The 26386-nt window shown below is 43.0% G+C and overlaps 1 protein-coding gene across 5 annotated transcripts in view; it reads right to left on the bottom strand.

Moving 5' to 3' along the window:
* Window positions 1-618: 618 nt before the first annotated feature.
* ARHGAP21 (Rho GTPase activating protein 21) overlaps window positions 619-26386 on the bottom strand; it is a 120082-nt gene continuing 94314 nt past the window's right edge. For 4 of the 5 annotated variants that reach the window (XM_077304038.1, XM_077304035.1, XM_077304036.1 and 1 more), the window contains 17 exons: window positions 20688-20846; window positions 19069-19168; window positions 18931-18967; window positions 17785-17910; window positions 16848-17132; window positions 14946-15010; window positions 14693-14853; window positions 13128-13276; window positions 12855-13010; window positions 12689-12767; window positions 11062-11135; window positions 10881-10970; window positions 8647-8772; window positions 8418-8456; window positions 7965-8070; window positions 5943-5974; window positions 619-3215 (listed from right to left, as the gene is read on the bottom strand). In XM_077304038.1, the coding sequence (XP_077160153.1) occupies window positions 1503-3215; window positions 5943-5974; window positions 7965-8070; window positions 8418-8456; window positions 8647-8772; window positions 10881-10970; window positions 11062-11135; window positions 12689-12767; window positions 12855-13010; window positions 13128-13276; window positions 14693-14853; window positions 14946-15010; window positions 16848-17132; window positions 17785-17910; window positions 18931-18967; window positions 19069-19168; window positions 20688-20846 (3497 nt within the window). In that variant the 3' untranslated portion in view covers window positions 619-1502. The remainder of the gene's footprint in view (window positions 3216-5942; window positions 5975-7964; window positions 8071-8417; window positions 8457-8646; window positions 8773-10880; window positions 10971-11061; window positions 11136-12688; window positions 12768-12854; window positions 13011-13127; window positions 13277-14692; window positions 14854-14945; window positions 15011-16847; window positions 17133-17784; window positions 17911-18930; window positions 18968-19068; window positions 19169-20687; window positions 20847-26386) is intronic. The other variant, XM_077304037.1, reaches the window with a different exon arrangement.

Below are 26386 nucleotides of genomic sequence, written 5' to 3'. Positions count from 1 at the left end.
CAGCACACCTCTTCTGAAACTTCAGCAGCAACTTGTGATGCAGAAGTCCTTAGACTGAAAGGAACAAAGTCCCACAGACAGTGCACTGGGCCTTGAGTGACCATAATCTCTTTCTACTTGCAGAATAGTATTATTTCTTCTTAAATGAGGATAGATTCAAATGGGTAGCTGTGTTGGTCTGAAGTAGCATAATAAAATCAGAGTCCAATGCCATGTTTAAGACCAACAAAGATTTATTCAGGGCATAGGCTTTCGAGTGCAAGCACTCTTCCTCGGACTATTAATTGATTTTTGCTTTATATTCCCACTGTCCTGATGGTAATCCATAGTCTGAAGAAGAGTGCTTGCACTCAAAAGCTCACGCTTTGAATAAATCTTTGTTGGTCTTAAAAGTGCCACTGGACTCTGATTTTATTGTTCTTGTTAAATGATGATACCAATTAAAAGCAAACATGTGCAATTTAGCCATGCCCAAAATGGTTCACATATCTTAATTGCAGATGTCCACAAATATTCAACTATCCTCCTTTTATTTTCTTCTATGGGGAAAGCCACTGATCTAAACTTGTAATTTTTTTGATTGTTCCCTCTAGAATGACAGTCTATCCACACAGTGAATCAAACCAAAACAATTTTATTTCCAGTGTCTTAGTGGGTATGCACACAGGCATAATACAGGTTTGGAGTCATTAAAGTCTTCATGCAGAATTATATTCTCAATAAAAGAAACCAGTTCCCTCCAGGTTCACTATCTACACGTCTATGTTACAACATTTATATCAAATCTGGTATCTGAGGAAAAGATACAGATGGAATATGTACATTTAAGTTACTTATTTTACAGAAAGATTAAAAATTCAAGTCACATAAAACTCAAAAAACTGTATTAAAATTGGAATATAAAACTCAGAAATCCAACTGGAATGCCTAAGGAATGGAAGCTCTGTAACCACCTGTGCTAATTTTTTTTTAATGTCATGAAACAACTTACCAGTCAAATGGATTTGCTTATATTAACATCTAATTTAACAACTACTATGGCACCCTACCAAACCAAATGAACTTTTTCCCCAATGAGGCACTTGTTAGTGACTAAACCCAAAACGACATTTTTTTTCCTGCATACGAATGCCAATTGTCAGTCATAAAAACCATGTACACATTACATATTTTGCATTAGATGCTTTGTTCAACATTTGTATGCAGCAATCAAATATACTTTTCTTTAAAATATATTTTATTTATATATATATATATATATATTTATATATTTATTTATTATATATTCTAAATTTTCTCCCACATTCCCCCCCCACCCCTAAATGTTCTGCAGTATTAATGTTCTGTAAAAACTCTTCCACAGCACAGGCTGATGAAACCACCCTCATCTGATAGCTGCAAAATGCCACAGTACAGAAAATAAATAATTACAGAACATTTGGGGACACATTAACAGTGAGGCCACTATTTGAATTGCTGGAGTGGACATTGACTGCTCCGTTTCAAATACACTGGTGAAACCGAGACCGAATTGTTTGGTTCACAGATAGTTTATGAGGATGGGCATCAACTACCGGACTAAAGCCACCTTTGTTCACATTCTGGTAGCCTTCTCCGTTGACGTGATCTAGTGTAGGCTGGGATGGTCCCGACACTAAGGCTCTATGAACCAGAATCAATCTACCAGGACTACTGCTGTCTTCTGTGCATGTCTCTCCAGGCAACGAGAGCTCGGTCATTGACGAATCTGCTAAGCTAATGTTCTCCAGTTGGGCTTTTCCACTTTCACCCGTATTAAGGTCCGTTGTGCTCGTGCGTAAACGTTCTCGTGCAAGCCAGGCTGAAATCGAGAGGTCCTGTGCTGGACATTTGGGCTTCAGCCGGTTCACGGCTGAAGAGTCTTCCTCCCTGTCTGGCTTTTTCTCTTGGACTTTCCATGAATTTTCTTGCATGATTTCAGCAAAATCTCTCTGGCCTCCTAAAGTATGCCTTCGCCTGATGTTCTTTCTCTTGGCAACCTCTGCAGAGTTTGAATTCTGAGTGCCCACTCCAAACATGTCATCGGCAGAGGCCTTGATCCTCCGTCTGAACCTTTCAGGAATCTTCAGCCTCCACGAATGTTCTTGCTTCTCGGGCTCACTTCTGGGTGGGGTCGCTAAGCTGCTGGTTGACTTTCCTTTCTTCATGTCAAACATTTTGGACAACGACACCTCCTTCTCACACTTGGCGTACCCACAGCCTTCGCTGTCACTCTTGTTCCTGGATGACTTTTTCCTAGAAAGCGTATCGCATTCAATCAGTTTGTGTGAACTGAAGAGCCTGCGGCTGTCCAACTTTGGCGTCAAGCTTCCCTCGGTGCAACTTACTTCACTTTCCTCAGAGTTCCTCCGGCTGCCCTTCACCCTGCCCGGCATCTTCCCCCTGAACAGCCTTTCCACAGCTGAACTGGCAGCAAAAACAGAGAAGTCGCTCTCGCTGTCCGTTTCCACGGGGCGGCCTTCGCTGATCAATTCACTTCTCTCGTCATCAGCCTCCTCTCCTCTGCTCTCCGTCACTGACTGCATCTCAGAGATCAGCATAGTGGAATCCAAGCCAGTTAGATACGTACTGGACGAGATTGTCGAGTAATCCGAAGTGATGGAGCTCACATCAGCCCTTGAGACCTCACTGCATTTATTTTCAGGGTGGGCCAGTTTCTTACTGGGGAATCTCTGCAGAGAAGCCTGGGCGGAACTGCTGAGGCTAGAACCCATGTCTGAGATTGTTTCTTCTGTCTGGGTAGAGGCATGCAAGACTGGAGGCTTTGTGCAATCTTTAGGTGTACTCATCCGAAAGCTGAGATTTGGAGATCTCACAGGTTTCTGGTGGTAAGTTGATGAGGGATCCTCTGATTGTGCCCTCTCTTTCCTTGGCCACGCTTTTTCATCTTTGCTTGGTGCAGAAGATTTTCTAACACTATTCTCTTTCAGACCCGCTGCTGTCTTCTTTCTCCCATCCTTCTTCTCTTCCTCGTCTTTAGGCACCTCCTCATTAGCTGAGCCACTGGGACAGTGTTCTCCAGGCTCCTTCTTGAAAAACACATTATCAAACTCGTCTTCAGAGCTGCTGGGATGCCGTTTCTCTTTTGTTTTTTTCCGCTTGCGACTAGCTGATACAAAGACGGAGGACTTAAGCAGTTCCCTGCTATACTGGTCCTTTCCAGTTCCCCAAGAACCCTGGATAGAGAGACACAATTTGTTTGTTTTTTTAAAGCAATAACAGGGAGAGGACAGAAAATAAAACCATGCTTGTCACCTGCCTTTCTACATGCACTGACTTCGTGGGCATACATCAGAATTTCTTGGCAACCTGAAAGAAGGGGACTATTATCTGATAAATGGACATTTTCCATCTGATCCATTTTGATTGACTTTGTCACCCTAAAAAAAAAAGTTCTTATAGTTTGTTTATTTTACTGGCTGCTTTGTGCATTTTGCATTTCAGCAATGGATGCGTGTCAAAAATTGGATCTCTGAGGAAGACCCAGCAAGGGTTGAAACATGTCAGATCTAAGGCCTATGATCATACAGTTCCGTGGATTCCACCCCCCCCCCCATCTTTATTCTATGGGTTATGCTAAATCTATGAGAATTCTTTCTAAAAGGCTGCTGGTTCCTTCAAATAGATTCTGTTCCCTAGTCATGGGAGGGGCTCTTTTTGAATCCCTGAGGGGGTGGGGTGGCAATTGGAAGCCAGGTTCCCTGAGGAAAAGTTAGCTTGGCCTTTGAGTGAGGGGGAAAATAGTTAAATCTTCCTGGATTGAGGAGAAAGAGAGAAAGAAAAGATTCCTTCCTTTTAGCCTTCCTTTGTTTGTTTCTTTCTTCCCCTTCCAGTTTGGTGTAGTGGTTAGGAGTGCGGACTTCTAATCTGGCATGCCAGGTTTGATTCTGCGCTCCCCCATATGCAGCCAGCTGGGTGACCTTGGGCTCACTATGGCACTGATAAAACTGTTCTGACCGAGCAGTGATATCAGGGCTCTCTCAGCCTCACCCACCCCACAGGGTGTCTGTTGTGGGGAGAGGAATGGGAAGGTGACTATAAGCCGCTTTGAGCCTCCTTCGGGTAGAGAAAAGTGGCATATAAGAACCAACTCTTCTTCTTCTGCAATATCAGGGCTCTTTCAGCCTCACCCACCTCACAGGGTGTTTGTTGTGGGGAGAGGAATGGGAAGGCGACTGTAAGCCGCTTTGAGCCTCCTTCGGGTAGGGAAAAGCGGCATATAAGAACCAACTCTTCTTCTTCTTCTTCTTCTTCTTCTTCTTCTTCTTCTTCTTCCTTCCTTCCTTCCTTTCTCCCTCCATCTTTTTTTTCTTTTCTTTCCTTCCTCCGCCTTTCTTCCAGCCATTTTCTCTAGAGGAACTGATGCCTGGAGATCAGTTGCTATTCCTGAAGATCTCCAGGCCCCACCTGGAGGTTGGCAACCCAACTTCCTGTACACGGAGGAGGAGTGGGGGATCAGACCCAGCCCTTGAGATCTGAATCTGCGTTTAACCGCTTCATCATGCTGGATATCATGTTCAAGCAGGGATCGGGGAGGACGGCCAGCACCCAGGAAGGACACCGTACAGGCTGTTGCAATTCTGGAAGCAATGGGCTTTGCCCCTAGTAAACAAATATGTTGGTGTGAATCCACATAACCTCATTAATTTATTTCTGTAGCTACGTATATCACAACTCTTCCAACACTAGAAATACTCTGAACCCCTGCTATAGTCTTCCTTTGTCCCACAGACTTTGGATTCTTTTATGGACTTCACCCAAGACTAATATAACTGAAACACAAGGAAGGCAACTATTTATCTACTGTCCCTTCTCTGAACACAATGAATTATCATATTTTAATGGAATATGAAGAGAATGCTGGAACCTCTAATATATATACATATTACCCATGCAATCTGCTAAGATGAATGCAAAACTCAGAATTATTTTCTGCTTTTTCTCACATGCCCTTCCCTCCAGAAGCTCAGAGTAGCATACTATTTTATTGTCACATGCACCAAGATAGATTAGGTTGAAAGTTAATTTCAGATTTAATTTCTGCTGATTCCTTCCGCCGCATGCAGACTCTTCTCCCCACCCTGAGTTGTTCCGTGCAGATCAGCAAACTCAGAGAGAATCTGGGAAGACACATTTTGTCATTGGAAAGTTTAAATCTAGATCCAGCCCACTGATCTGACTCTGAAGTGTACTCACAGACTAACCCAGATTTCCCCAAGCCATGTACAAAATCATCCACTACACTGGCTTGCCAATGATACTAGACTAGACTCCACCCCAAAATGACCTACAGACCTATATGACAAAGGGTCGACTGCTGATACCTTTCTATTTCTCAGCAAACTACAGCTTGCACAAGCTACAGCTTGCCTGGACATCTGGACTGACATCCATTTTGGTTTCCAGGCAGTGAGTTGTGCAAAATCATAGGGTTGGATCCTGCCCCTATAATGCCCTCCACAGAGCGAAGCTTCAAACCTCCCTCCAGGTTAAATGGCTCTTCCCCATCATCTTCAAGGGATTCCACAGACATGGGAATTTCCATGCATATTAATTCCATGTTGGTCTCTTGCAGAAAAAAAAAATAAGAGCCTCACAGCACCTTGAAGGCTAATAATTTTATTCATGCTTTTATGGACCAGAACCCACTTCTTCAGATGCTGCTAATGGATCCACGTTCTGCAGACATTTAATGAAGGAGGATGAGACGAAAAAACCAGCATTCAAAGATTATGAATTTAAGTATCGCCCATTCTGGATGGAGTAGCACTCTCCTTGAAGGAACAGGCCTGTAAGTCTGGGGGGGGGGGGGTGCAAAATTCCAAATGACAAGCCTAAATAAATGCCACACCATCAGCCCAAGTCATGCACAATCAGCAAAGAACCCAAATGCGATGGATTACCTTAGATTTGGTAGAGTCACTAGTAGCCGAATCTGTCGATAAAAGCAAAAGGCAACACTTTTAGTCAACGCTGCTCAAAGCCCGCTTTTTGCTCAAGACAACGCTAGACATATGAAAGGAGACAAGCACCGCACAAAATGTGAGAGCAAACTGAATTTTAAAAAAAAAATTAAAATAATCAGAACAAAGTGGATAGTCAGAGCTCACAAAGATGCAAGCCGCACCACAGAAAGCCACCGCCATGAAAGGATGCCGTGAGTTGTAGGCAGAATCAGCTCAATGACAAAAATGGCAAAAGAACCCTGCTCCCCTGAACAAAACAGAACAGAAAGACTAATTTTTATTCAATGTTCTAAGTACACAGCCCTGCAAAACCGCAGCTGAGAGACCTGTTCAGGATTGTACTCAGTACATTCCTGCAAATTCAGCGATCAATTTCTTTAGAAGTGCCTTTGGCTATATTCTGAAACAATTTCCTCCCCAGGTTCTTACCACGAGACATATTTGTATTCTGTCAAGCATGTTTGGGTAGAGGGTAGGGAGTGGGATTTTGTCAGTGGGGTTCTATTTTCTGACACCCCAGTTTCACATTTAGGGGTCCCTTGGAGCTTCATGTTTAGGAAATTTTAATTTGTCCCTAGCTAGATTTCCACAGCTATCAGTTTTGTGCTTAGTCTTGAAAAAAAAAACCACACACACAAAGAAGCGCTACTATGAAATGAAAATGGACACCATAGTTTTACTCTCGCAAAAAAAAAAAAAGTCATAGTTATCAGGGGGTAAAAGGAGGGGCTAATGCAGCACCCAGATGGTTTACTTTGACATTCTCCAAATCTCCGGGGGTCCCTCCCCACCTCAGAATTAATGAGCTAAGCCCCCATGCCCTGCCCCTTTTGACACATGGCTAATGACTAGAAAGACTGGTGGACCATACCATGCTATTTCTCCTCAGGGTCTGCTTCAGAAATAATAAGAAACAGCAGAAACACTTTTAAAAAGTAGCATTGATCTGTTCAAAATACTCTTCAAAAGGAAAAAAAAATTTACAGCACAGATCAACTATTCCTTTGTGCATTTACAAGAAACGGGGGTTTCTGCAGACAAGGCAGCTACAGTGTGGGCAACAGTCTTCCTTCTTCCTACAGTTCCAGCTGTCCATTAGTGACATCACAGAGTCCACTAGTGACATCACCGTGTGATAGACTCCTCCCACTTCTCCTGTTTCAACATCAGGACAGAGGGATTGTTTCAATAAACGGCTGAAAAAAAAGAGTCTTCTACAAACTAAAATACAAACTAGAAATAGAGGGATAACAGTTTGTGAGAAACAACATGCTTGGTTAGTGAACAGTACAGTGGCGGTGTGTGGGGAAAGTCGCCAAGAAAGTTTGCAGCAGCAGTACTTAGCCAAATAATAAAGACGGTCGTTATTAAATAGAAACAAGTCACGTTTTAGTAAACATACCCTATTACAATATACTTGGCGGGGGAAATGCTGGTCATTTGTCAAGCAAAGTTAACTTTAAAACCTTAATTTGTTCTTCCTAACTTTGAAAGTCAGCATCATTTGAACAGAGCGCGGACGGTCCAAACTTTCTGCCATTCACGCAACTGCGAGATAACTCATCCACCTCACAGTAAGAGTTATATGGAGCAATCATCATGGTTAATGACACAGTTGTGAGCATGCGGAGATCTACTCACTGTTCATGAACTGGCCTTCTCTTAAACCAAGAAAGCATTCCAACCCATGTCACATGCAACATGCCTTACAGCAGGGGTAGTCAAACGGCGGCTCTCCAGATGTCCATGGACTGCCAGCAGGGGCTCATGGGAATTGTAGTCCATGGACATCTGGAGGGCCGCCATTTGACTACCCCTGCCTTACAGTGTTCTCTATGATCAGTTTGGAAAGGGAAAAAAAATAATCAAGTTATTAGGAAAGAAAGGAAACAGAAGAAGATTAAAACAAATCATTAGAAGAGAATTTTCTAGCCTACAGACTGTCCAGGCAGAAGTTACCTGATACGTCTCCAGGAGATACTCCCGTCCTTCCAATGTTGGTGAGTAAATGATCTATGTTTGGCACTGGCTGAGACTCTACAGTGTTTTCCTCCTGAACTGCTGTCTACAGTTAATAAACAGAGATCTCTTCATCATCGTTTCAAAGTTAATGAGTTCATTATGACTTAACAGTATTTAGAAAGTGGTTAGCTACTCCCCCGAAAACACTGTCTCCTCAGGAGCTCTTATACACACACATGAAAAGCCAAATATGGGAGGTGGGGCTGATTCTAGAGGAGAAAGCCGACAAATTAACTCCATAATGGGCATTGTCATTACTGCTTTGCAGTAAAGAGCAAGTAAATTGCTTGTGAAGAGTAAGTTACAAACAGGGAAAATATGGACTCATTTTAGAGACAGCAGAGCTGAGGGGCCTAAATGAAGAGGGAGTTAAAAAGGACCAGTACTTACAAGAGGTTCTTCGTCGTCTTCTGCGAAAAACCAGTCATGCTACAATTGAAAATAAGAGAAGTGAAGAAAAACCCCTACCAAAGTCACAAAAATGTGGACACTGCAGAAATAAAGAAAAAGAAGGCGCAAGCTGTGCAAAGGAGAAGAAACAGAGTCAAAGCTGATCTAGCTAGAGGAAGCAGGTCTGCCAACTTTATGCACTCTGGGAAGGTGAAATGGATTCACTTACTTTTTGGATAAGCGTTTCTACGATTTTGTACTGATCAGGCATATGGGTAACCATGTGTGTCATATTGTCTTCAGATGTTCTCACGAGGGTTGGACCAAATACTATTGCCAGGTTTCTTGGTTCCATCTGACAAGACAAGGAGAGTAGGTGTGATTCACCCCCTTGCAGAATGGATGAAGTCTTTCTTTTAATAAATCCAAATGAAATAAACACACACACACAAACAAAACCTCAACGCCTGTCCTCACTGAGAACCAGGTTTTGTAAAGCCTTTTCAGATACTCACCCCCTAGTGAATCAAAGCAACAGCAAAACTGGCCTCATATGAAAATTGGAGTTCAACTAGGACACGGGACAGTGAGGTTCAGATCTCTTGGGCTAGCCATGCTCTGTCATTCTAACCTACTTCATCACAGGTCTGTTGTTGTGAGGCTAAACCAGGGGTAGTCAAACTGCGGCCCTCCAGATGTCCATGGACTACAATTCCCATGAGCCCCTGCCAGCATTCGCAGTTTGACTACCCCTGGGCTAAACAGAGGAGGGGAGATGAACAACAACAACAACACTTTATATACAGTCATTTCAACCAGTACAATACTGGAATATCAAAATACAACGTGATGTGTTGAATGCGTTTAAAAATTAAGAATCATAAAATCACAATTTAAATAGCAATCTATATAAAATTTGTAAACATACGGCTATTATTTTAAAAAATCACCGTTTTTAATGGGGTTTTAATGGAGTTTTAATGGGGTTTTAGTAGGACATATGTGAACCGCCACGAGCCTTTGGGAGTGGCGGCCAATAAATTGAATGAATGAATAAATAAATAAATAAATAAATAAATAATCTGTATCGTTTTGTCACGTAGTGTACCATATATACGCCCCTTCCAACTCTATGATTCTATGATGTATGAGGCAGTGGAATAGAAGGCATTGTCTCTGACAGAGAGGGATTTGTTTACGCCAGCCCTCTAGTACTGCTGCAGGCAAGGCTGAGCATCCAGCACGACCGAAAGCTCTTCTCTGCTTACTGTTCCCAAGGTTATATAGATAGGTGGCCGGAGTTGTTACATATTTGTTCCTGATGCTAGAAAACCAGGGGAATTACTTATGTCCTCTTGCCAACCAAAATCCTTGATCTTCTGCCTGAAGATGTTTTTGGCCTATTGTTGGTTTAGTTTAAGTACTAGCTCCATCAGCACCAGCGGAGAGATCTATGAACACCACCTTGAGCTTCTATCTAAGAGGGAAGGCGGGAGAGAAACGTGATGGAGAGAAAAATGACCCTCCTGACGCTAACATGTACACGAACCTGCATGAAGCGGAATCACACTGTTTTTTCTGCTTCTTGTTTCTCTAAGCTGCCTTAAGTTGAAATGTCACAGGTAACTCAACCTGGAACATCATACATGCAAAAGATGTGCTCTGCAGCTCCAATATACATTTTGTTCCCTTCTTCCAGCCCAAAGGTAAAAAGCTCCACAGTACTTCACAACAGGAATTAAGGTTGCAGCCTCCTAACTCTTCTAGGCACTGAAGAGAATAGCAGATGTGCAACTTAATGTGCTCCAACAATGAGCTATGGCAATTCTTATGTGCTCCACACATTTCTCCTGCAACTGATTTTAACCTTATAGCCCTCCGCTCAACAGATGATGAATTTTCCAGCCACTCCGCCACACAGCCTGGCAAGGACTTTGGCTGCTTAAATGTCACCAGACCCGGAAGGCCTACATCGGGGGTTATCAACCGGGCCGGCGGCAGCCACGCCTGCTTCCCCCCGCCCACAGCGAGAAGGAAGGGAAGAGGCAGGTGCAGCCGCCGGCACACAGGTTACGCAAACTCGCATGCATGCAGTTGACGTGCATGCACATCCGCGCCCCCTGGTGGCGAAAACGTGCATGCGCGGCAACTGCATGAATGTGCGTTAGCGCCACCTGGTGGCGGAAACACGCATGTGCGGTGACTGCGCGTGCACGTTTGCGCAGCACCCAGGCCGTCGGCTCTCCCCTCATCCCGGAGGCGGTCCCTGACCTGAGAAAGGTTGGGGACCGCTGCCCTACATAATAGTTTCAGGTAGAGCAAAAAGGTACACTGTAAAGGCACAGATGCTCAAGAACTCTGCACGGATGCTCAAAAATCGCACAGTATCATGGCTTCAAAATGAACACTAGCCCCCAGTCCATCTACGCATAAACAAACGCTGAGACTCATAATGGACTTGACCTTGTTCTTCTCTGAATTTTCTGCTACGGTCTTTAGATGCGCAGACAAAAATTTGAGCGTTTCGTAATGGTGCTCCGGCAAATCACGGATCTGAAACACATGTTTTCAACACAGAATTTAACAACCACGCTGGTCACCAAAGCATTGCATCAGACAAAGTACATGCGCAGAATCGGCATACCAGCCTTTTTAGCGTCTTCAGCCGTTCCATGGGATCTTCGTTTCTGTTTGCTTCTATGAAATCCGCATATTTGTCTGGCAAAAAGGGGGAAAACTACTTTATTGCAAGCTACTGTATACAGCCTGTCCAATTTCCCTTCCTTCCTTTAGCCCAACAGGTGTAACACAGAGGCTCCTCTTTGGACAAAGAGATACGTAGGGGCAGCAGTGTGATCTGAGGAATGTTGCTAGAGTACGTTTGAAAGGCACATGAGGCATCTACACTGCTAAAGCCAAGCTGGTCTGAGACTTCTTTAAAACCTGGATGGGAGACCATGGGGGACTCCTGTGTATACCCGCCCTGAGTTGCAATAAAAGTAAGGCGGGACAGAAATTAAAGACCAAACTGAAAAGAGACCATGGAGTCTGCATGAGCCTTGGCATTCTTGTCTACTATCAAATCCAAAGACACGTGTCTGTGTCAAAAATAACTCTGTAAGACTGTTTACACACTGGAGGTTTCATGCCGGGCTGCAGGCTAGATTTTAGTTGTGGCAGGTTGCCCCACCTCTTCCTGCACCCACAATGGGGAGCATTTGGCCCGGTGTGCCTCATCCGCTCCAGATTTGTGCTCCTACGTGGGAGCTGGGACAGTGAAGTTCTCAGTGCATAAACGGTCTAAAAGGGTACAAGGAGTATTTCCATGGTAAATAGAGATTTCGACAGTACAATTTGACCATTATTGGTTTACTACGATTTATATAATTTTGGCTTGTTACAATTTTGTTGTTACTGTTTTGAGACTTTGGGAACGCCATCTGCAAAGGTTTCCGAGAAACATTAAAGTAAATGTCATGCAAAAAAGTTAACACTGTTCCCATTTGAGGTGTCTATAAATCGACACACTCTCTAGCTCCAACAGCTACTATTTGTCTTTTTTTTTTTTTTTTGACAGCAGCTCAGTGCACAGAAATTAGAAAACATGAAGCCTTTTCTGGCATGGAGCTATGTGATAGGAAAAGCTTTGTCAGCATACCTAATATTGGGTCAGTCTGATGTTAAAGACACATGAGCAGGGACAGGTGGCATCCTCTGTAAGAGCACTACTTTAAAACACATGGCCACTCAACTCATAACTCTTCAGTTCTTCATCAACCTGCTCCCCATAACATGTGATCTGTCAAAGCAAATGGAACGACCAGCAACAACATCATGGACTCAATGCATCTCCCTATCTGCTGTGGTGGCCAAGGACTACCAAAGCTAGGAGACAGTCAAACACTGACAGGCTGCAATAAGGAGGTAGTAAGCTTCAATTGACCTGTGAGACCATACAGGCCACTTTTAAGCCCATGAGAGGTGGGATGCGAATGAGCAAGGGCAGATGGCTGAACCTGAAAAACACCGAAATGAATGGGAATGGGTGCTTAACAACCAAGCTCATGCAGTGAAACCAAGTGGGAAGGAAGACACTTGTCAATCAAGACACTTGTCAATCAAGCACAAAGCGTCTCTTCTCAATGGGATAAGAAACAGATGTCCCCAGAATAAACTGGGTATTATTCACAAACTAGCCATCATAGACAATGTATAATCCTGGGTAGTTGTGTTTTCTTAATGATTTAAGAGGGAGAAAGAGAGAAAATTACCATTGGTGAAGAGTGGTTCTGGAAGCTTTCTAAAGAACGATTTCAGTAAACTACTTATGACATTCAAGTCTCGCCATTTCTAAGGATTGAGAGAGAACATTCTTGTTAGTCTGCACACAGCGGCATCTTTGAAAGTGTGAGAGAGAAACAAAGCACATCAACTTACGTCATCATGGATGTCAATCTCAGTTCCTCCTTTGTTGAGCTCTTCTTGCATGCTTGAGATAGCAGCATTATTTCCAGGAACCCTGTAAATACCTGTGTACTCAAGACCTCTCTCCTCCACAAGCTTGCAGCAGACATCCACAATTAGAGGTATGTACTGGGGGGGCGAAAAATCCAAAAAGCAGACGGTGACTTTGCAACGTAGGCCTTACAACAGCTTGTGTACACAGGAGGAATTTTCAAAGTAAAATCGCTGTTGTTGTAGGACTCATACCTTATTGCTTTGAGCCGGGGGACAGTCATCCAGTCTGACTCCAAAGGTCCCAGCTACAGCTGGCTTCTTCTCAAATGTTTTTCTCATGATATTGGGAATGTTTTTTCGCCATGTACCTTTGTCTTTTGGTGGGCTGGTCTCATCTTTTTCTTAAGAGAACAAAAGCAAAAAGGGACGTTAGGGGTAGTGTGTGTGTGTGTTTGTGTGTGTGTGTTTTAAACCATGGGTAGTCAACCTATGGTCCTCCAGATGTCCATGGACTACAATTCCAATGACCCCCTACCAGCGTTTGCTGGCAGGGGCTCATGGGAATTGTAGCCATGAACATCTGGAGGACCACAGGTTGACTACCTTGTTTTAAATGACTGAGAGATGGACTGAATGTGTCTGAACAGTTAACTGAATGAGGTACTCCCCACAAAAACTGCAGAGGGCACAACATACATAGCTGAACCACATACGTAATGTGGCTTTAGTCTAGGCTGTTGGTGCCAAATGGCAACTAAATCTGAGATCAGGACCTCGACCACAACTTTTTCATCTTCAGGCCACAGCTTCACCACTACCTCAGCAACTGCTACCAATACACCCAGCACTGAAACGAGAATCAATTTACTTGGTAGTAGAGTCAATGAAAGCGATGGTGCTGTATACACCATATGCCATGTGCTCCTCCACAGGACTAGCAAAGATGGCAAATGATAAGTCTCTGCAATCTAGACTGGAGAAGCTGGGGTCTAGGTTGTCTGTACAGGCTCGTTACCTTTAACTGCTGATGTTTGATCTGCACATATGATGTGTCAAAAATTTAACAAACTCAACTCATTTTCTCTTGATTCACGCACACCATCTATTCATCTGACATTTAAAACATGCAGTATTTTAAATATATTTGTATTTGCACACTTGGGCAGATAAGGTCTGCCCTTCCCTGAGTCAACGAGATCATCTTGTTCCTCCCTATTAACCCCCTGAGGCCTTCTGTTGAGCGGGGGGGGGGGGCAGTGGGTATTTTATTCCACTGCCAGAATGTATTGAGGTTTTATGGGGGGATTTTATTGTGGGATTTATAATTCTGTTACCCTCCACGAACTGGTAATGGGAGTGCTGGGCTATACATTAAAGAATGAATGAATGAATGAATGAATGAATGAATGAATGAATGAATGAATGAATGAATGAATGAATGAATGAATGAATGAATGAATGCTTGTTGTTGTTGTTAGGTGCGAAGTCATGTCCGACCCATCGCGACCCATGGACAATGATCCTCCAGGCCTTCCTGTCCTCTACCATTCCCCGGAGTCCATTTAAGTTCGCACCAACTGTTTCAGTGACTCCATCCAGCCACCTCATTCTCTGTCATCCCCTTCTTCTTTTGCCCTCAATCGCTCCTAGCATTAGGCTCTTCTCCAGGGATCATGCTTAGACAAAGATGCTAGGAAGCCCTGGGTGCCCTTACAACGGGCAATGAGAATGCCATGTGTGCCCAGGGCCTTAATATGAACTTGTCCACTGTCCTTCCCGACTACACATGGCATAGTTACTTTTACCAACAAACTTACTTTCAGCTTCCTCCTTTGGAGAATGGAGGTATTGGTTACTTGGTTCAGTTTTAGCACCAAGTAGCGTGTCCTTGAATTTCTGCCTTGGTGGCTTAGGCGGAGGCTGTTTTCGGTGCCGCCGAGGGGGCTTTGGGGGCGGCTCTACTTTTCCTGAAGCAGCACTGGGAGGAAAAAAAACTCTGTATTATTCAGAAGCAGAAGAACTGTAATAATCAGGCCAACTGGTCTGTTACATTGCACCCCAGCCACTTACCTCATCAATGTGCTGTACTCTTTAATCCTTCGGCTGATTAGGTCACTGCTGGTCATACCGGTGTCCTGTAAAAAGGAATGTAGAACTCTTTTACAAATGCTGATCTGAATCATGCCACCTGAATATTAACAAGCCACATTCAGAAGGTGATCCCAAGGAAAGTGTGCTGCTGAATTACTGGTTCCTTTGAAGGGGGTTCTAATTTGGTTTGTTTACTTGCATGCTACAGAAAAGTTCAACTGCACACTTCTACGGGGAGGGGGGGATAGAAACTGCTTCAAGATTAGCCTTCTGCATGCTAAAAAAATTAAAGGTAGGGAACTGTTTATTCAGCAGTCCAAGAGACAATTTTGAAAGAGTTTCTTTCTCTTTGTTTGTATTTTACAACACAAGGGTGTGCTTCTTTTTGGGTGCCTCTGTCTCAGCAGTATAGCTGTTTGCACCTGTTGGATGTTGAAAATCAGTATTTCCAACTCCTCGCATTAAAACCAACAACAGCTATGAATCTGATTTAGAAGCTAAAATTCCCATAGAGCATGATTTGATTTAAAGAGTAATCTCAAGAAGCACAATTGAAATTATATTGCAAAATCTGTCATAAGAGATCACCCTTTGATTTTATACACAAAACAGCAAGGATGACAGTCTCATTGTCAGTCTAAGCTGTGGCTGGACAAATACTTGTCAAGGATGCTTCAGGCTGATCCTGCATTGAGAAGGGGGTGGACTAGATGCCCTATATGACCCCTTCCAATTCTCTATGATTCTACCACAATTACCTGGGGTCTTGAATTACATTTCACTTTAAAGAAATTTTTCACAACTAATGCTAATGTCAGTTTCAAAAGCACAGTGTATTTCTGCGTATATCTATCTATCATTTTAACCATACATGAAAACGTAATTTAGAAAACTTGGGATAAATGCTCTTCCTTGGGAATAATTCTGGTATTCCACAATGCAAGGCAGCTCCAGACTAAATTAATGAAATACTGAGACTAATGTCGTAAAAGTCTCCAACTATTTATAGTCACACCTGCCCACCACTTTACTCATGAAAGCATGAATTAATTTTTTAAGAAACATTTCTCTCAAACTCTGTTCTATACAGAATCCACAGTTGCAAAATGAAACCCAATACACTTCCTCTTACAACAGTCGTTTTTCCTACCTATTGTTTCATTTATTTAAAACCCCCTGAAACATGCTTCAGGTTTCGAGAAACCCTAGTAGTGGCACAATCGTGCAGAATATGGTTGAGAAGCATAGCTGTGGACACGCCCACCCGAAGACCCTCCCCTTCCCACCCCTTCCAGGCCCATCACTGGCCATTTTGGGAGGGATGGGTGGATTGTGACCATATATGGTCATATCACCCCATAAATGTTTAACAAATTTTAAAAATAAATAAAAAAATATTTAACTTCCAGCCAATTCAGGAAACCCTTCCAGGGCCATAAAGAAACCCCAGTTTTGTGAAAGCCTGTGCTCAAGTAAGGTCTTCTGGTATTCCCCCCTCTACTGTATCTCAGAAGGCTTTTTTTTGGGGGGGGGAGGGGGGTGTTCCTAAAACCTAAGGCTGAAACATAAATCATCATCTATGGCTGAACAGTTTGTGTAACAAGACCTGACAGAAGGGCAGCTGAAAGAACAAGAATGACTAAAATAACAAGGAGAATGTTACTCATGCTGACTGGCCAATTGCACCACAGCATCAACTTCCCTTCGATGTGTTAACATTTGGATGAATCACTGCACACCAGAAGCAAGAGATAAACACCAGCAGCAAACACACCAGAAGCAAGAAATAAAACACCAGCAGCAAACACACCAGAAGCAAGAGATAAACACCAGCAGCAAACACACCAGAAGCATGAGATAAACACTTAGCAAACACACAACCTCCTCATTTAAATTGCTGTTTTCTTGTATAGCCTTAATCCATGCCAACATGTCATCTCGGTCTTCAGCCTGAAACAGGTATTCGCAGTCTGAGGTGGTAAGCCGAAATACATTTTTCCTCTTTGTTTCACTGTACGAAATGTCTATCAAGCAAGCATTGATACTGATCGGCAATTCGTCTTCAGATGGAACTGTTTGCTCTTTTTTATCCTTGTACAAGTAGAGGGAACAGCCTTTCAGAATGACATGTATCTGCTTCCATGGCCGGATACTCCCTCCCACTCTCTGGGGAAAAATAAGAACTAGGATAAATGTCGATATTTATTTAACAACAAAAACATAGATTTACATGATATGGATTAACACAAGTCAAAATCCAACCCCAACCCCCCTCAAAAAGTCTCAAGAGTTAACTGTCTAAAATTTAAAACAAAGAGAAAGGCAGAATGAAAGATGCAAACATTTCACAGAGGGTTAATCCTGGCCTTCCAGTTATTTATCACAGTAAAGTTCTCTGATGAAATAAACTGATAGGCCTGAAGTCATATAGATGTGTCAATTTGTACAACAGAACCATTTTTTCTGACAGCTTCATTAACAGGCTCTTGCTTAAATGCCTTCCTAGACAAACAGGGCAGATCCTGAAGGAGGACAGGAACTGGAAAAACAGACAGTATTTTCACAGATTCTGTTTTAGGATTCCCCCCTCCATTCATAAACTCTTTCCTGTTAATGCGGCAGGGCTGATAGCCGGGGATCACCCGCTATGAGAACAGCCATGTGTTTTCCCTGTGGAAATGTAGAGAAGCTAACATGCAAAAGAAATCCCTTCCTTTTGTTTATCTTCTCTGTGTTCTTACTAATTACACTGCTCAGAAACTAGGGGGACCTAAACATTCTACGTTACCCTTCAGGTATATGTGAATAAGAGCAATACCTTTCCCTTGTCTGGAACTAACTGTCGAAAATAGAGGCTTCCTTCCTTGGTGACATCGTCAAAGACCTCTGAAGAAGAAGCTTTTCTGGACCCTGAGTTTTCCGAAGACGTTTGGCTGTCTGGAGCCTAAACAAAAATGTCATTGAGAAACAGCAGTTAAAAAACCAAGGTGTGATCGCATGCATATGCCACCCGCCCTTGCCTTAGTTTCTTTCTGTCTCTTGAAGGTTGAAGGTGGGTAGGTCAGCTCAGGTCACCTGCACCATAGCTAGTAGCTGCTGGACTCTGCACTGCCCTTTGCTAGGTCTATTCATTTGGTTTTTACCCAGGTTCATTCACACAATCAGACATAAGCTGGTGAGTTCTCCATGGGGAATTCAACTCTCATCATAGGGCCTGGATTGGGAGCCCAGAAGGGACCTATGACTTCCCTCCCTTGTGTTTCCATGTGAAGACCCCAATACATGGGAAAATGAGGACTGTATTAAAATTTAAATTCCCTATGGATGTTAAGAATATGCCATTAGGAATATTGCCTAACAAACTGCCCAGAATTTGGGAAGAAATATTTGAATATATGACAGCTGCTAGAATATTTTATGCAGCAAAATGGAAATCAGGCCTTTATCCAAGCTAAGAAGAATGGGAAAACAATCTTGCCCACTATGCAGTAATGGCGAAATTAACAACCTATTTGAAAAACTAGTCAACTTGAGGAGAAGTGGCAGTGTTTATTATGGAAGATAAATTTAGAATGCAAAACAATTAAAGGGCTGTATTTAGATGTATTGTAAGTCATATAAATATAATACAATACGAGAACACGAGAACAAGTTTTGAATATAAGAAGAAAGTAGATTTAAAACAAAAATATCCTTTATTCTTCATTGTAAGATATAATGCTCTCTTAAACTGGGGTATATTAAAAGCTATAGCTGGCATGCAAAAATGACAAAATATGTAACACAGCATATGCAGTAATTATGAAATTAATAATATACTTGTAAACCTATATGCCTGTTACAATGTTTAGTGCCTGCACCTTCTCTCCATTTTGTTCATGGTAGTGGTTCAAAGCAACATGCAACCCTGATGGAGATTCTACACTGATTTCTGCAATTTGTAGCTGAATATGAAATTACTGACCTTGTTTCCTTTGAAGGTAGCTACATGCTTTAGAGACCTAAAGAGAGAAAATAGATGTCATAACCATACTTGTGGAATACGAAGTCTGATAAAAGCATGTACCTATCGATGAGAGCACATTGTTTCATAATTACTTACACTTTTCCTTCTCTGTAATCATCCAGTCCTTCATCATAAGATTTAGACCTCTCATTTTTTGTTATTACTTGGCCATCTTCAACATCTGTTCTCAAGCATTCTGTAATTGTAAAAAAAAATTATTTAAGAGAAATATTTATATCACATCTTTATTTTCTTCATAGATTGCCTGCTTTCCTCAAAGAGAATTATATGACAAACAACAATGCACCCCAGTAACGCGAGTCATCTGATAAGCAATGCAATAGGATTAAAAATTTAAAACAATGCAAAAAAAAAACAGATGTAATATGTCTAAAAATACCAAAAAAGGAATTACAAAAACTGAAAATAATGTAGTAAAGACTGGATAATGCATTCAATAAGTAGATATCGTGATAACGTATTTTATTAAACTGTATCTGTATGGCACCATCAGAAAAAGCAATCCAAAACTGACAAAGCAGCAGCAATGACACTCAAAGAGGATTATAGGAAATACAACGATGCAGCCCAACACCATGCAACATCTAATAAACAATGAAATAGGATTACAAATTAGAATCAATACACAAAAGTATCTGATATGATATGTCTAAACAATAAAGAAAATGGAATTACAAAAACTGAAAGCTGCATAATAAAAGCAAGACTATATACAATAAGTTAACATCATAAAGCATTTTATTAAAACGTATCAAAGTGGCACCATCATAAAAGGCAATCCAAAACTAAAAACAGCAACAAAAACAGCAAACAAGCATGCTCTTGACCCATCTTCAAGTTAAAAGTTCAGGAAAGGCTCTCTGGGGGAAAAAACACTACCTATAGCTGGTGTCTATAAACAGGCATCTAAGGAGGCATACTTCTCTAGGACAAGAATTCCGTGATCTTTCAAGGGGTAGACAGGCCAGTGGGGAAAGTCCTATTGAGTCCCAATGACCTGACCCCTCAACCAATTAGCCTCACCCCAGACAAACAGCCCTCATCCCATGAAGAATTGCTGCTGGCACAAAATGGCATCCCTCACCCCTGTACTGAATAGGAAAGGAGGCATGCACTTAAGATCCACATGGCTTGGCCAGACCAGCGTTTCTTTTATTGTGTATGACCCTGGCAAGCCCTATCATAGGCAGCAAAGGAAGCCTGCAGCCCCACCAACAATCATGTGGGGCAAGAAAGGAAGACCGGTGTGCTTTAGCCAATGTCTGCTTCATCACGGCCAACCCAGTTGAGCCTCATACTGGCAGAGAAGAATGTGCACAACTTAGCCTCACATGGCTTAGCCAGGGCACATCTCCTTTGACACACATGGCCCAGATGAGCCCCATGCCAGGCAGAAAAGGAAGCCTATGGCCATGCCCTGCACAGCAAAGGAGATACTGGCTAGCAAAGATCTTTCTCCCTTCCTCCCTTCTTTGAGTGCACTGTGCTTGGACACATGTCCCCCTTTTCCCAAGCAATTTCCCTCCTTCCAATCCACCTCAGGTGCAAGTTGTTAATGAGAAGGTCCTCTGCATTTCAGACGGAAGTGGCACAAGAAAAAAAATACCAAATGTGTATCAGTTTGAGAAGCACTGCCATTTGAGCAGCAGATTAGTCAATGCAATTGGAAATCACAAGATGTCGAGAAAACTTACCATGGTCATGTGACAGCTGACGTCGAATTAAAGGGACAAGAGAAGTGGGGCTAGGAGGGACAGTTGTGATGGTGGGTGCTCGTGAGGAAGATGCTGAAATAACAGCAGAGGCTGGAATGTGGGCAACCTCGTGGTCAATGCTAGGGCTAGTTGGTTCATCTGCAAAGCAGATGCAAATTAGTGCATAATGCAGCAAATTAGTAAGATTTCACATGAAGATAATGCACCAAGACTTGCTGTGTCAGCACATACATAATTACGACAGGCACAATATTCTCTGTCAGGGCAACACTAGATATCATAACACTGTGCCTAACAGTGCTTCCCACAACAGAGTTACATCCTTCTAAGGACACCCATTTCAGTGGGCTTACAGGGGGACAACTCTGCTGAGGATGGCACTGTGAGGGGCACGGATATTGCAGTGGCATTCCAGGACAGACTGAGTAAATATACAATCATTTAGCAAATAAATAATAATAATAATTCTTAAAAAAAAGAAAGAAAAGAATCCCCACACACTAATTCCAGGATACACATTGTCAAATTCACATTATTAATGGGACAACATAATGACTGACAAGACATGTCCCAAAACATTTACATCATGTCTAGGAAAGGATTAAAGGCTACACTGGGTCGATAAAATGACAGTGCAACTTTCTTCTTTCATGAAATACATTTTTTTAAAAAACAAAAAAATAATTTACATTTAAGTAGGGATTCTGTCATCTGGTTTTTTAAAAGCTCTATAAACCATCTGGCTGCTGTCAAATCAGTGAGTCACCAATTAAAATGAAATCCGAACAAACAAAACCAATTTTGTCAAAATTAGGGTAGGGGGAGAGCTCCAACAAGCACATTATAATGAATCTCCAGGCAAAGCAAAAAAAGCACCAGTAAGACGAGCCATCCAGCTTTCTGTTAAAGTAAGAAATCCATACTTCAAATGTTGTTACTGTTATATACCAATTATAGCTTCCGTTAATTGCTGATATAAGTCATCACACTCTGTACATATCCAGCATCTCTAAGTCTCTATAGCAGGGGTAGTCAAACTGCGGCCCTCCAGATGTCCATGGACTACAGTTCCCATGAGCCCCTGCCAGTGTTTGCTGGCAGGGGCTCCTGGGAATTGTAGCCCATGGACATCTGGAGGGCCGCAATTTGACTACCCCTGCTTTATAGTCACAAGGGTCATCCTGCAGCACTCGAAGAGTCTTTGAATTTGGACAGTTCTGTTTTGTATTTTTGAAAAATTGCCAAGATGCAAAACAGACATTGCAGGATGATTAATCTAGGAGATCCTGATCTGCGAAATGTCAGAATATTAAATAGAAGAGTCTTCCAGAATTGAGAACTGGAGGAATCCAGATCAGAAGCACGTTACACTGCAATAATTAATATGCATGAGTCCTAGGTGCTGTGTATCTTAATACGCTGTGCTTCTTGAAAGGCCCATTCAAAGTGGAAGGCGTTCACAAACAGAGGTTTGTTCTTTTCTTTGAATGAACAGATCTGCACGTACTGCATTGTGCTTTGAAGCGGTAACTGATGGCTCTGTTTTAGACAGGGAAGGCCTGCAGCATCAACGTTAGGCAATGAATACATAGGCACACATGTACGCTTTTCCAAAAACTGACAGCATTTTTCAAGGATAAAGAGACGTGGTAATTCAGCAGTGTTTCCTTTATGCAGACAGAGACTAGATGAGGCAATTTAATGGAAATATTTCAGATGACAAAAAAGATCTGACAATTCAGAGATAATGCCCAGAATCATGTGCACAGCTAAAATATTTCCCTTCAAATTCATTTTTTGCCATAAATATTTAAAAGTCGGACTACTTAAAGCAGTTGAATAATTTTATCAGTGTGATTCTCTTGGTTATCAATTATCCTTTTTCAAAAGGAACTTCCAGGAAAAAATTACAGCATAGTCTACCGCAGCAGCTAATTTAAAACACCCATTGTTCTTGTTAGCTGTTCTTTATAAAGCTTTCAGTCATGTTTTAGTTGCAGTTGTTTTAATGCTGCGGGCTCTAAGCAAAGTTCAGAAAATCTTCTCCTATAGTGGAAAAAGGTGGGCATTTGAAATACATCCACTGAGGGTTAGGGTGTTGTTTATTAAATGATTTATATACCATCCCTCTCGGATACTGCCATCTAAGGGCAGTGAACAACAAATTAGATAAACCGTAATAAAACCAATAAACTTTACATAAGAGTAAAACGGAATCAATAAACTAAAATCACAAACAGAACCACTGTCTGCACCATCACTAATTACTGAGATTGGTAGCGATTTTAGCCAGCAAAGATGTTATATGTAGGGAGGAGTCGGAGGGAAAGGAGGGGACGGAGGTGGGATGGGAGAGAGGCCCAGAATTTAGATGTGCTTTCTGGCAGGCCTCAGCCTTAACCCCGGCAGGAGAGCTCCATCTTATAGGCCCTGTGGAACTTAGGGCCCTGATCTCCCGGGGAGCTCATTCCACTAGGCAGGAGCCACGGCTAAAAAGGCCCTGGCTCTGGTTAAGGCCAGACGTATTTCTATAGGGCCAGGGATCCTTAGCGGATTGGTGCTACTGGCTCGAAGAACAATCTAGGGCAGGGGTAGTCAACCTGTGGTCCTCCAGGTGTTCATGGACTACAATTCCCATGAGCCCCTGCCAGCGTTTGCTGGCAGGGGCTCATGGGAATTGTAGTCCATGAACATCTGGAGGACCACAGGTTGACTACCCCTGCTCTAGGGAATACATTCAGAGAGGTGGTCCCTGAAATACCCATTTGTAAGGTCAGGCATATCAGCTGAGGCAGAAAATCTTGGCTGAAAACACTACTTATTTGTTCAAAATGGACAAAGGACTCCTGCAGTGAATTTTACTGCGGCCAATCTGTAAGGAAGTGCAAGGGGTGGGAAAGGAGGGAAGGCTGCCATCACTGAAATTAGGGTAGGTTTAGAAAAACCGAAAAGCACCTTCAAAAATCTCCTGGGAATATAATACAAATAACAGGCTTGTATATATTCCCCGATGTTATTACATTATTACATAATCCAACAGAATCACCCTAAATTTAAAATAACGAGCTGCTATTGACTGTTTCGTTTTGATGCTCAAGTGACTTCTAGTGAGCTGCGTCACACACAACAGCAAGAGAATATTAGGAAGGGACTGAGTGGGCGCCAAATCTTCTACTACGCAGAGGCACAAATACCAGACTACGAATAAGGGGTGAATGAGGAAAATCTCATTCCCCTGTCTTGTGTCCCTGCTCATTCATAGCTCAGCCAAGACAATGGCAGAACACTGAATGGCAACATAAGCCTCATCCAAGGTGTCTTTTTGACTATCACTACAGCCAGGGCCCAGAGAACTGTGCAAGCAATTTTGCTCTCCTGATTTCGGAGTAGACACGGGGAGACGGTTCCTGCCTCCCCAAAAGTTAAAATTCACTAGCCTTCTAGGTGCTCCCTTAAATAGCTCTATTTTACCGTTCTACTGCTTTTGCACATTTAGACCTTATTACAACTCCAGTGAGAGCCTCTTGTGGCGCAGAGTGGTAAGGCAGCATACATGCAGTCTGAAGCTCTGCCCATGAGGCTGGGAGTTCAATCCCAGCAGCCAGCTCAAGGTTGACTCAGCCTTCCATCCTTCCGAGGTCGGTAAAATGAGTACCCAGCTTGCTGGGGGGTAAGCGGTAATGACTGGGGAAGGCACTGGCAAACCACCCCATATTGAGTCTGCCATGAAAACGCTAGAGGGTGTCACTCCAAGGGTCAGGCATGACCCGGTGCTTGCACAGGGGATACCTTTACCTTTACAGCTCCAGTGAGCCCACAAGGCTCTCTCAGAGGTCTACTGGGAAGGAGCACATGCGGCTCCAAACCAGTACAGTTCTGATGCAAATATGGGACTTGATCCTGAAGAGAGGTTTCTTTCCCTGGGATCAGCTCCTTGACAGAGCTGGGCTATGATTGGGCGGGGGGCTGTTTGGCACAATCTGCAGTGCTGTTCAAAGCAGACGGCCCAGGAAACCTTGCCCAGATCCCGAACCAGCTGTCTGGCATGTTCTGGAGGGCAGGATTGTCTGTTTCCCTATCTGCATGGGGGGCCTTATGGAAGGCTTGGCACTACTAGGGAAATGATGGGTAGGGAAAAGAACAACTGCAGCAGAAGCTAGGGAAGAACGCTGCTGGCCTTTTCACACCCCAGATAGGAGAACCACATGGTGCACCACCACAAGCTTTCCAAAATGATTTACAGCATGGCAACCACTGAGAAAAAGAGTTGAGCCTCCTAATCTTTCACCTTTAAGCCACAGCTAACATTTTCTCCTGAGAGGCTACAATAGAGAGGTGGTATGGTACAATGAGAAAGCCTCTTGTGGCGCAGAGTGGTAAGGCAGCAGACATGCAGTCTGAAAGCTCTGCCCATGAGGCTGGGAGTTCAATCCCAGCAGCTGGCTCAAGGTTGACTCAGCCTTCCATCCTTCCGAGGTCAGTAAAATGAGTACCCAGCTTGCTGCTGGGGGGTAAACGGTAATGACTGGGGAAGGTACTGGCAAACCACCCCGTATTGAGTCTGCCATGAAAAAGCTAGAGGGCGTCCCCCCAAGGGTCAGACATGACCCGGTGCTTGCACAGGGGATACCTTTACCTTTACGGTACAATGGTGCAGAGTGGATCAATTCCCCAGTGCTCCACATGAAGCTTGCTTAGGTGACCTTGGGCCAGTCACAGTTCTCTCCAAACTCCCAGCCCCAGCTACCTCACAAGGTGACTGTTGTGGGGAGAGGAAGATAAGCCACTTTGAAATTCCTTAGGGCAAAGGATAGCGAAGTATACAAACCAACTCTCCTGTAGAAAAACTTGCTTTCAGCTTGCTGCATTTTTGAAGAAAGTATGATTCACAAGCTTTCCGAAATGCATTATTAAGAGATATAATTCAGCACAGTTGCTCAAAGGCTGTGAGTGTCTGCAAGGGAGTCCCCAGTTCTAATCTCAGCTCTACCTTAATAAACACCATTTTCTCCCCGCCTCAGTCCTCCATCTGCTAAATGGGGATAATACCACTCGGGCAAATTTACAAGGTCGCTGAAATATTATTTGTGAATTGCTTTGAATATTAAAAGTCACATAGAGCTAAGCACAGCTGTTATCAGCTGGGATTCAAAGAAATTCAAGGAGCTGCCTTCCGTTCATCCTCTCCCACACTAAATGACAGACTAGTACTAAAAGAGAAGAAGAAGAAGAAGAAGAAGAAGAAGAAGAAGAAGAAGAAGAAGAAGAAGAAGAAGAAGATACCAAACTAGCTCTCAAAGGAGGAGGAGGAGGAGCTCTCAAAGGAGGAGGAGGAGGAGGAGCCAAGACTTCTCTGAGCATGCCTAAACCCTTCAGCATGGCATAAGTAGCTCACTGGATCTCAGCCAAATTAAATAGGCCAGGTGGCACAAATGCCCAACTATTAAAATTCCTTAAATAGTCAAAACTCCTTTAAGCCTCCTTGGAAAATACACGTTCCTGTCAATGTCACAGAAAGAACTGACAGAGATAACAGTAAACGGGGACAACCCTGGTAAGAGATTGTACGTGGCCTCCGCGGTCTATTTATTCCAAGCCCAGATTTGAAGTTCTTGAGCTGAAGATCAGTGCTGGTATATATGATGGGCTGGAAGACAGTAAGAGGCCGCTGATGCTGA

This window comes from Paroedura picta, chromosome 11 (assembly GCF_049243985.1).
Source record: "Paroedura picta isolate Pp20150507F chromosome 11, Ppicta_v3.0, whole genome shotgun sequence".
In the NCBI taxonomy this organism is placed as follows: domain Eukaryota; kingdom Metazoa; phylum Chordata; class Lepidosauria; order Squamata; family Gekkonidae; genus Paroedura; species Paroedura picta.
Note: the sequence above shows the minus strand (reverse complement) of the source record. Positions and strands in the feature narration are given on the sequence as shown.